A 10000-nucleotide genomic window follows, 5' to 3' on the forward strand; every position below is an offset into this window, starting at 1 on the left:
GGAGAGAGAAAGAGAGAGCGTGTCTCATATATATATATATATATATATATATATATATATATATATATATATATATATATATATATACACACATACATACATACATACATATATGTGTATGTATATGTAAATATATATTTTTTTAACGGTAGGTTCATGCTTGAGCCGCCGTGGTCACAGCATGATACCTAATTATAGTTTTCATGCTGTGATGCTCTTGGAGTGAGTACGTGGTAGGGTCCCCGGTTCCTTTCCACGGAGAGTGCCGGTGTTTACCTTTTAGGTAATCACTCTCTCTATCTTATCCGGGCCTGGGACCAGCACTGACTTGGGCTGGCTTGGCCACCCAGTGGCTAGGTAGGCAATCGAGGTGAAGTTCCTTGCCCAAGGGAACAACGCGCCGGCCGAACCCTCGAACTCAGACTGCCGTCGTGCCAGTCTTGAGTCCGATGCTCTAACCACTCGGCCACCGTGGCCTTATATGTAAGTATACATATAGATAAAGAGAAGGAGTGTGTGTGTGTGTGTGTGTGTGTGTGTGTGTGTGTGTGTGTGTGAGAGAGAGAGAGAGAGAGAGAGAGAGAGAGAGAGAGAGAGAGAGAGAGAGAGAGAGAGAGAGAGAGAGAGAGCGTGTCTCATACGCCGTATTTCGAAGAGAGAGAGAGTGAGAGCGAGAGAATCTGGACCCGCAAGCCCGGACGATATCCTTTACTGCTTTACAGTTACTTCATGACACCTTCGCGAAATCAAACACTGACAGCTTCGTGCATGGAAACGCGGCAGAGACGGAGAGCAGGAAGTGAGGACTCTCGACAGCGTCTTTTGGAGGAAGCGAAAAGGGGAGAGAAGATTTTCGTGGACATTATTATATTAAATACATTAACCTTATCTATTCACTTATGTATTTATCATTTTCTTTTTTGTTTTCCTTTTCCTTTTTTCTTCTTTTATTAGTTTCCGTCCTTCAGATCTTTGCTGTGTGGTGCAGCGGTAGCGACCTCGTCTAGCAAACTTGCTGACCTGCGTTCGATTCCCGCGCCGCGGCGTTCCTTGCACACAGGGGGTACTTTAGACGCAAAATAAAACAGACAGCATGTCACACCAAGAATATCCAATGTAACAAATGGAATAAAAGTAAATTATTTAATTATTTATTTAACATATATAGTCTGAAATTTTCTCGGATTATATGATTCCTCCTTTCGCCTCTGCCTTAAGCAATGGTGCGAAGAAATAAAAAGAGATCCAGTCATGAAAAATTATTTTTATTCGCATCCATACGTATACACACTGTGTTCATGTACTCTGAGGGCGCTCGGCTCCGGGTAGACTTGTCCTGCAGAAAGTCCCGGCGGAGGCTTAGGCAGCCACGCTACACGAGGGTCACAGGAACCACCGTGCACGCCTCAGGGTCCCCGGCGGCGTTCTTCAGCTTGAACGTCACGACGGTCGACAGCTGAGGACACAGGACCTCGTCATTAAGGGACACAGAAGTCTATTAGGACAATCAAGATGGCTATATACTCACTTTTGTAAAACCTGTTTTTTGTCCCCTTCTACCTCTCTGCTTCCCCCCGCACTCGTGACACTGACCGCTGGGTACTCGTTGAGGACGTCCACGGGCATGGTCCAGTCGACGCGACTGGCGGCGCTGTAAGGGCACGGGTTGGAGCCTCCTTCCAGCTGCTTGCATCCGTCGGTGTCTATTCCGGGCCAAGGGACGTTCACGCCGGCCAGGTTGGCTGAGGCGTCGATAGTCAGCACGTCCGAGGTCTGGCCTGGTCGCAGTCAACACTTTTAATTCACCAACGAAAACATTTGTCGACGATAGCTGATGAGTTTGTATGATAAGATAACTAAACGTCTAATTTTAGAGACCCTTCTTAGAAAATATTCATAGAAGATATGCCTAAACCTTAGAAAAGAGAACAGAAAGCTGTGACTTACTGGACGTGAACTGGATGTTGACGCTGTAGGTGGAGCCGCGTTCCAGCAGACACGGAGGCAATTCGCAGTTCTCCACGTTGAGGACCACGTCGGAGCCAACCGAGCCTGGAACATAACCGTTTTCCATCAAGGTACCGTGCAACGGGAGACGTATGCATTATATTGGCACAAATGAACTACTTTTACGTTTTACAAAAGCGAAGTATTCCCGGTTCCTCTTCCAAGCAGGACCTGAGGACTCACCGCAGTCCTGGAAGACCGTAGCGGAGGCGAAGGACGCCACACTCAGAGCAAGGAAGATCCCACGCATGTTGCTGAGGAGAACTTTGAGGGAAAGGCGAAAGTGGACTCAGTTTGGCAGTGTGAGAGTCGCTTCCATTCTCGGCCGCTTAAATACGGGTTTGCAAGTCCAGTAGGCTTAGGCACCTTTCGGGAGGCAACAGGTGTCAGTGTCCCAGCCCGTTTTCCCAAGAGCATCAGCTGCCATTCTTCTCACGGCGTTGCAGCGCTATCACTCAGGTGTGACCACGTCTGACAGGGAACTCTGCTAAAATCAAGAAGTTACTACCCATCTCTTCGTAGATCTCATTCTATGAATGGAATTCATTAAAACCCCCAAAGGTGAGATAATACTCTTAAATTAGGACATACGATATTATAACAGTATCAGTAGCAATGAGTAACATCAGCAAAAGTGGTTGATATGAAAGTGTATCAAAAGTTTATTTCTGAAACGTCGACGGTGCCACCCAGTGTCTCTCCATGCAACAGGTGGGGAGGGTTTCACGTGCTTTACTTACGTAACAGAACACAAAATGCGTGAACAATTGAAACGCAAATCCAACACTTTTCGAGGAGATTGAAATCCTTTCCATATGGTATCACCACGAGTGAGTTTTTTCTTACGCTTAAAGAAGAGGAGTCCGGTTTTGAAACGAAACGTGGTGCGTTTAGCATTCAGTATCCTTTCGTTTTCGTAGTGCAAAACCTCAAAGGAAAGATAGATATTACTACTGAATGTCAATTTTTAAAATTTGAAAATAAAAGCAAATCTATTTTATCTGTCTAGTATATGTCTACAGTGGAAGGCTAGAAGACAGTATACAATAGAATTTAGTGTGTGTGTGTGAATACATACATACATATAATATATATATATATATATATATATATATATATATATATATAATAATATAATATATATAAATATATATAAATATATATAATATATATATAATATATATATAAATATATATAAATATATATATATATATATATATATATATATATATATATATATATATATATATAATATATATATATATATATATATATAATATATATATATATATATTTATGCGTGTGTGTATGTGTGGCACGCGCGCGTGTGTGTAGTATATATATACATACACATACACACACACACACACGCATGTATATATACACACACACACACATGAGTGGGCGATCTTGAACCAGAGAGAGAAAGAGAGAGAGAAAGTGAGTAAAGAGATGGAGAGAGGAGATCGCGAGAGAAGGAGATGGAAGAGAGGGCGGAAGTAAGAAAGAGTGGGAGTGGAAGAGATGGAGAGAAAGAGAAAGAGAGTTGGGGGATGGAAGAGAGAGAGAGAGGGGGGGGGGGAGATGGAAGAGATGGAGAGAGGAAGAGAGAGCGAGAGAAGGGTGTGGAAGAGAGGGAGGAAAAGAGAGAGAGTGAATGGAAGTGGAAGACGTGAAAAGAGGAAGGGAGAGAGAGGGTGAAGGAGAAGGAGGGAAGAGGATATAGAGAGGGGAGGGGGGGGGAGATGACAGAGAGGGAGGAAAAGAGAGAGAGAAAGAGGTGGAAGCAGGGAGAGATAATGATAATGAAGATGACAAAACGATACAGGGAAAAATTTAGTTTAGAAGTTTAGTTTAGTGTTACTATTTTCCTTGGAAATATATAGAAATGTTATCCCTTTCCATTCGTGAAAATAGCGATTATCGGAGGGAACCGTTTATTACACACACTGTCACGATAAATACAGTTAACTAACGTTACCGTATGAGATAAATCATCTCATAAATAAGGGTATGCTCATGTTTGAGCAGCCGTGGACTTCTCCACCATCCTTTGCCACTCAACTCAGCCCGTAAATATCTTTGATGTTGCGCTCAGTCTTGTCTTCGGTTTGCCTTTCCTCTGTTTCCTGTCCCCAAATCCCTGTCAGCAAGTTTTTCTCAATACTTTCACTTCTCATCACATGACAATAAACTTTAGTTTCCTTTTTGTCAAATGTCCAACACCCGGGTTTTTACAATTTATTTTTCTCAGCACTTCATCATTCGTTTTCTTTCTGCCCAAGTTAATACGCAGTACTCCTCTGTAACACCCAGTTAAAAAACTATTGCCCTTTTTTCTTGTCCTCTTCTTCAGCACCCAACACTCAGAACCATATGACAAAATTTGGGGAAAAAAACTAATGAGTTCAAAAACCCTCAGCTTTGTCTGTAAGGAATGCTTCGGTTTTCCCAGATGTTACTGAGAGCAACTGTGGCGTTTTTGGCAATAGCAATTTTTTTTATTTCCGGTGAATCATCATATGTGTTAGAAAAAACCATCTCCAAATAAGTGAACTCTTTCACATTTTCCACAACCACTCCATTTGATTGTAACATGTTCATCATCGTTCATTCCCGGGTTATCTTTGAATCATCATGGTCTAGTTTTCTTGGCATTAAGAAATAAAACCAGCCTTTTCGCTGCTTCTCTAAACTATCTAGTATTTGTTGTATTCAATGATACTGCTGCAATTAAAACTATATCATCAGCGGATTTTAGTTTTGATATTTTGTATCCCAAACATCTACAGTTCCTTCAAAATTCTCTAGAGCATTTTCTCTAATTGTTTTCAGAATATATATTAAAAAGGTGCAGAGACAGAATGCAACTTATCGTACTCCTTGGTCGACTTCCATTCTGTTAACCCATAAGTGGTTCTTACAGCTGCTTGTTGTTGGTCATACATGGCTTTTATTAGTTGGATGATGTGTTTTGGAAATTTCTTATCGTTCATGTTATCAGAGGATATCAGATCAACAGTATCAAAGCTTTCGAGTAATCGATGAAACACAGGTATAGGTCTTTCTGATGTTCTCTGTTTTTCTCTATGATCAATTTCAGATTTAGGGTCTGGTTTCTAGTACCTTTTCCAGGGCGAAAACCTGCTTGTTCGTCTGCAGTTTCTTCTTTTAACTTTAATTTCCCATTCTTTCAGCAAAAATTTTTCAAGAAAATTTTGCTGCTGTGATTTATTAATGAAATTGTCCTGTTATTGTTGCATTGGAGTGCATCACCTTTTTTGGGTATGCGAGTAGACTGATTTTACCAGTCTTCTGGCATCTTTTATTCCAAATTTTGTACACAGGTTTGTAGAAGAAGTATTCAAACACTTTGCCAGCATTCTTGATTAGTTCTCTGTTATTTTTATCTATCTCGGGGTCTTGTTATTCTTAATTCTTTTATGGCTATTATACTCGTCTAGCAGCGGCGATGGTTCATCTTCGCTGTCATTGAGTCTAATTAATGTTGTTGTTAGATCTTTATTCTTTTTGTATAAGTTGGAACAATATTGATTCCATCTATCTTTGACTTCTTTTCCATCACATAAAACAAGTCCATCTTCAGTTTTGATAGTATCCATTGTAGGTTTAAATTTTCGTGTAATGTTTTGTACTCCTTGGTAGAGTTCTTTAGTTGTCCTATTGATAGAACGGTTTTTAATTCTCTGGCAATGTTCATTTAAATATTTTTCCTTATCTCGTCGCAATAATCTTTAAATTTTTGTATTTTGTTTTTTGTAAATTACTTCTTCAACTGGATTATTGATACCCTCTGATTTTAGGCATCTTCTTGCTTCAATTTCACTTAGTGTTTCCTCAGATATCCAGGGGAAATTTGTCTTTTTCTTTTTGGCGATAATTTCTTAAGCAGCGCTCAGCAAGAGTTCTTTTCCTTCTTCCCACAACTCATTTGGTGTTTTATCATCTTCACACTGATTGAGCAATTCAAATTTGTTTGACACTGTAATTCTGTAATCGTTGTCAAGAGTTTTGTAGTCGAGCTTTAGAGTGACGTTGGACGCTCCATCTTTTTGAGTTCTTATTTGAAAGTCCAAAACTTAGTAGTTGGTGGGCACTGTTGCAAAACGCACCAGGTCTTGTCTTGGCATCTTTTATACAACTTTTCATTTCTGGTTCAACACAATGTAGTCAATTTGTTGGGGGTTTTTTGTCTGGTGAAAACCACGTGTACAAGTGTCTTGGATGGTGTTGGAACAATGTGTTTAAACGTGGTTCCTCTCTCAAATAACTAGATTATTTGTACAGAATTCAATAAAATCTTCACCTCTTTCATTTATATCTCCAAGGCCGAATTTTCCACAGATGTCATTTTTTAGATCATTTTTGCCTACTTTGGCGCTGAGGTCTCCCATAATTACTTTTACATCTCTGTTAGGAATTGTGTCTAAAGTTTCTTGGAGAGTGTTATAAAAAGATTCCATTTCTTCATCACTTGCAAGGTTGGTTAGTGCATAGCAATAATAGTAATGTTATGAGGTTTTGCTTGTATTCTGACTTATAACGCGATCATTTATTGGGCTGTACCCAATTAGTGCATTTGCGGTTTTTTTCGTGAGAATCATAGCAACTCCGTGACTATAATTTCCTTCTTCTTTTCCAGAAAAAAGAACTCTTGTTTTCTTAAGTTTTGAAACTTCCATTACTTTTCCAATTAGTCTTACTGATTCCTAGTATTTGAATGTTGCATCTATCCATTTCGTTACAGACAGTATGCAATTTACCCATCTCTTTCATTTTCCTTACGTTCCACGTTCCGATTTTTAATGTGTTTCTTAATTGGACATATTTTCTTTGTCTTCCAAGATGCATGTTTAACATTGTCAGCCTGGTTGCCCACTGAACAACGCGCCCCTTGATAACCCACGCGACGGGCGATGTGGTACGAATTATCATTTCTGTATTCAGTCATTGGTGTAGAGGTTTGTCAGGAGAAAAGAAAAGTTGAGTGGAATCCCCCAGGCTCCTTCTCAACTCGCAGTCTCCAACTAACTAGGAGGAACTATCTCTGCCGCTTTGAAACAGTTACACTGCAATACGTGGTAATGCTTGTTCGCATATGCAAATATTCCCGCTACTATTGGCTATAGCAGGTGTCTTAGGCCTAACATACCGGAAGGTAAGGAGATCGCTGTTCACCACCGGCTGTAAACGACGTGCTTTCCTCGACCCTTGTTTTAACCGCTGTTTCCCTAGAAAAGAAAACTAACTTAGAAGATTTATAAACTTAGTAGAATTGTTATTCTCATCTGATAAGTTATAAACTGCGTGGAAGTGCTGAATAGACAAGACTAAAGTATTGAACGTGCAGTGCGAAATACCTGAGTGCGGACAGGGAATGACTCGGTGTAATGACTGTTGGTGAAGTGACTGTGTTAGTGCTGTTAATCTAGTGTAGGATTAACCTGTAATGAGGAGGGTGAGTAATGGGGGAATGTGTAGGGCATCATTCACTGAACAATGTATTGTGTGCTAAGTGAATAATAAACAATAATAAGTGGAGTTATTCTGTGCATTTATGTCTCCATTATATCTCTCAGTGGCTCGCAGGTTCCCTTCTGAATAAACGAGAATAAAACTAGAAGACAATAATATTACAGACCTTAAAACAAATTGATAAATAAGTAGTTTTCTTGTAATTATTATCTTGCAAGTACTACAATCACACTAATAATATGGAAAAGTAATACATATAATAATTACATGAAAACAAACGTAATTGCTCATGAAATAAACCCAATATCTCGAGCTAAAGAGTGATAAATATATTCCGTAATAATGGATTGCCTGTGAAATCACAAATTTCTCGAGTAAAAGTGATGAATATATAAATTCCATAACTAAATATTCAGAATATAAATAATTTCTTGAGTAAAGCGTGACACACATCGTGATTTTTTGGCCCGTAAGGAGAAAACGAGAAAAAGGCGAAACAGTAGCTCTAAATGATTGAATGTTCAGTCAAATAGCTGAACATTTTCCATCCAAACAATGCATATACATACACTCACTCATGTGTGTGTGGTGTACAAGAATACATAAATTCTTCGTGCTTCTTTCCAGATATAGGAAAATGCGTCCACAAGCAAACTAGGATATTCAGAACTGAGAGAAGTGGACGATATCAGACGAAGATGCAATTCCAGAATTTTCATCTAAACTCAAAGAAGCGCATTTGGGACCTGACTTTTCTGACGATAATGGAGGTAATAATGTAAGAAGCAGCAACGAATTCATTCTAGTTCTATACGTGAGTTATTCTATCCGTGGAAAGATCCGAGGCGATCAAGGTGCGAGAAAAGCTACTCTGCACTAATCGCTTCCTGTGCATGAGATCAGACGACGGAATGTTAGTGCCAAATGCATGGAGTTTGGTTATTATTTCTGTATGGCATTATGTTTCTATTTCTGCTTTCATTTATCTATTTTCCATACACCGCCCCACATTTTCTCTGATCATGTGTTGCTTTGTTTCATTTTCTTTCCCATCATTTGTCAACAGACATGATAATAAAAGAAAAAGACATCCAATCATCACTTTTTTATTAACAAATATAAGCTACACACTGTGTTCTTGTGCTCTGGAGGCGCTCGCCCCGAGTCGACTTGTCCTGCAGAAGGCCCCGGCGGCGGCTGAGGCAGCTACGCTACACGAGGGTCACAGGAACCACCGTGCACGCCTCAGGGTCCCCGGCGGCGTTCTTCAGCTTGAACGTCACGACGGTCGACAGCTGAGGACACAGGACCTCGTCAGTCAGGGACGCAGAAGTCTATTGGGACAATCAAGATGGCTATATACTCACTTTCCTAAAACTGTTTTGATTTCCCCTTCTGCCTCTCTGCTTCCCCACTTCCCCACTCTCCTCACCCTCCCTCTCCCTCCCTCCCTCTCCCTGTACCCGCCATCGTGGCACTGACCGCTGGGTACTCGTTGAGGACGGCCACGGGCATGGTCCAGTCGACGCGACTGGCGGCGCTGTAAGGGCACGGGTTGGAGCCTCCTTCCAGCTGCTTGCATCCGTCGGTGTCTATTCCAGGCCAAGGGACGTTCACGCCGGCCAGGTTGGCTGAGGCGTCGATGGTCAGCGCGTCCGAGGTCTGGCCTGGTCGCAGTCAACACTTTTAATTCACCAACGAAAACATTTCTCGACGATGGCTGATGAGTTTGTGTGTCGTAAGATAACTAAGCGTCTATTTTTATAGACACATTTTAGAAAATCATTATTCGTAGAAGATATACCTAAATAAACCTTAAAAAAGCGAGTGGAAATCTGTGTCTTACTGGACGTGAACTGGATGTTGACGCTGTAGGTGGAGCCGCGTTCCAGAAGACACGGAGGCAGTTCGCAGTTCTCCACGCTGAGGACCCCGTCGGAGCCGACCGAGCCTGGAACGCAACCGTTTTCCGTCAGTGGCACTTAACAAAATGAACTGAATTGCTTTTGTCTTAAAAAAAAGAAAAAAATAAATAAAATTATTCCTGGTTCCTCTCCAAGCAGGACCTGAGGACTCACCGCAGTCCTGGAAGACCGTAGCGGAGGCGAAGGACGCCACACTCAGAGCAAGGAAGATCCCACGCATGTTGCTGAGGAGAACTTTGAGGGAAAGGCGAAAGTGGACTCAGTTTGGCAGTGTGAGAGTCGCTTCCATTCTTGGCCGCTTAAATACGGGTTTGCAAGTCCAGTAGGCTTAGGCACCTTTCGGGAGGCAACAGGTGTCAGTGTCCCAGCCCGTTTTCCCAAGAGCATCAGCTGCCATCCCTCTCACGGCGTTGCAGCGCTATCTGACATGGAACGCTGCTGAAAACAAGAGGTTACTACCCATCTCTTCGTAGATCACATTCTATGAATGAAATTCATTAATACCCCCAACAGGGAGATGCTACTGATTTAATTAGGATATACAACATTTTAACATCACGAGCAATCAGTAC

General features: G+C 41.3%; 2 protein-coding genes across 2 annotated transcripts; both read right to left on the minus strand.

The window, feature by feature from the left end:
- Positions 1–1248: 1248 nt before the first annotated feature.
- On the minus strand, positions 1249–2334 carry LOC119568142 (NPC intracellular cholesterol transporter 2-like). Its single transcript, XM_037916540.1, has 4 exons — positions 2191–2334; positions 1948–2052; positions 1594–1778; positions 1249–1456 (listed from the first exon to the last, which is right to left on the minus strand). The coding sequence occupies exons 1-4, from the start codon at positions 2255–2257 to the stop codon at positions 1373–1375; spliced, it is 441 nt and encodes a 146-aa protein (XP_037772468.1). The 5' UTR covers positions 2258–2334; the 3' UTR covers positions 1249–1372.
- Positions 2335–8667: 6333 nt separating this feature from the next.
- Positions 8668–9716, minus strand: LOC119568144 (NPC intracellular cholesterol transporter 2-like). Its single transcript, XM_037916541.1, has 4 exons — positions 9582–9716; positions 9350–9454; positions 8986–9170; positions 8668–8798 (listed from the first exon to the last, which is right to left on the minus strand). Exons 1-4 carry the CDS (start codon positions 9646–9648, stop codon positions 8715–8717), a joined length of 441 nt encoding a protein of 146 aa, XP_037772469.1. The 5' UTR covers positions 9649–9716; the 3' UTR covers positions 8668–8714.
- Positions 9717–10000: the final 284 nt, after the last annotated feature.

The sequence above is a fragment of the Penaeus monodon genome, chromosome 43, assembly GCF_015228065.2.
Source record: "Penaeus monodon isolate SGIC_2016 chromosome 43, NSTDA_Pmon_1, whole genome shotgun sequence".
Classification (NCBI taxonomy): domain Eukaryota; kingdom Metazoa; phylum Arthropoda; class Malacostraca; order Decapoda; family Penaeidae; genus Penaeus; species Penaeus monodon.

Bases quoted from the DNA above. Each gene is read 5' to 3' on its own strand.
- LOC119568144 (XM_037916541.1), bottom strand. From the start codon at position 9,648: ATGCGTGGGATCTTCCTTGCTCTGAGTGTGGCGTCCTTCGCCTCCGCT. The intron at 9,455-9,581 runs GTGAGTCCTCAG...GTTGCGTTCCAG, and splicing joins TACGGTCTTCCAGGACTGCG to GCTCGGTCGGCTCCGACGGG. The intron at 9,171-9,349 runs GTAAGACACAGA...GACTGCGACCAG, and splicing joins CAACATCCAGTTCACGTCCA to GCCAGACCTCGGACGCGCTG.
- LOC119568142 (XM_037916540.1), bottom strand. From the start codon at position 2,257: ATGCGTGGGATCTTCCTTGCTCTGAGTGTGGCGTCCTTCGCCTCCGCT. The intron at 1,779-1,947 runs GTAAGTCACAGC...GACTGCGACCAG, and splicing joins CAACATCCAGTTCACGTCCA to GCCAGACCTCGGACGTGCTG. The intron at 1,457-1,593 runs GTCAGTGTCACG...CTGTGTCCTCAG, and splicing joins TCCTCAACGAGTACCCAGCG to CTGTCGACCGTCGTGACGTT.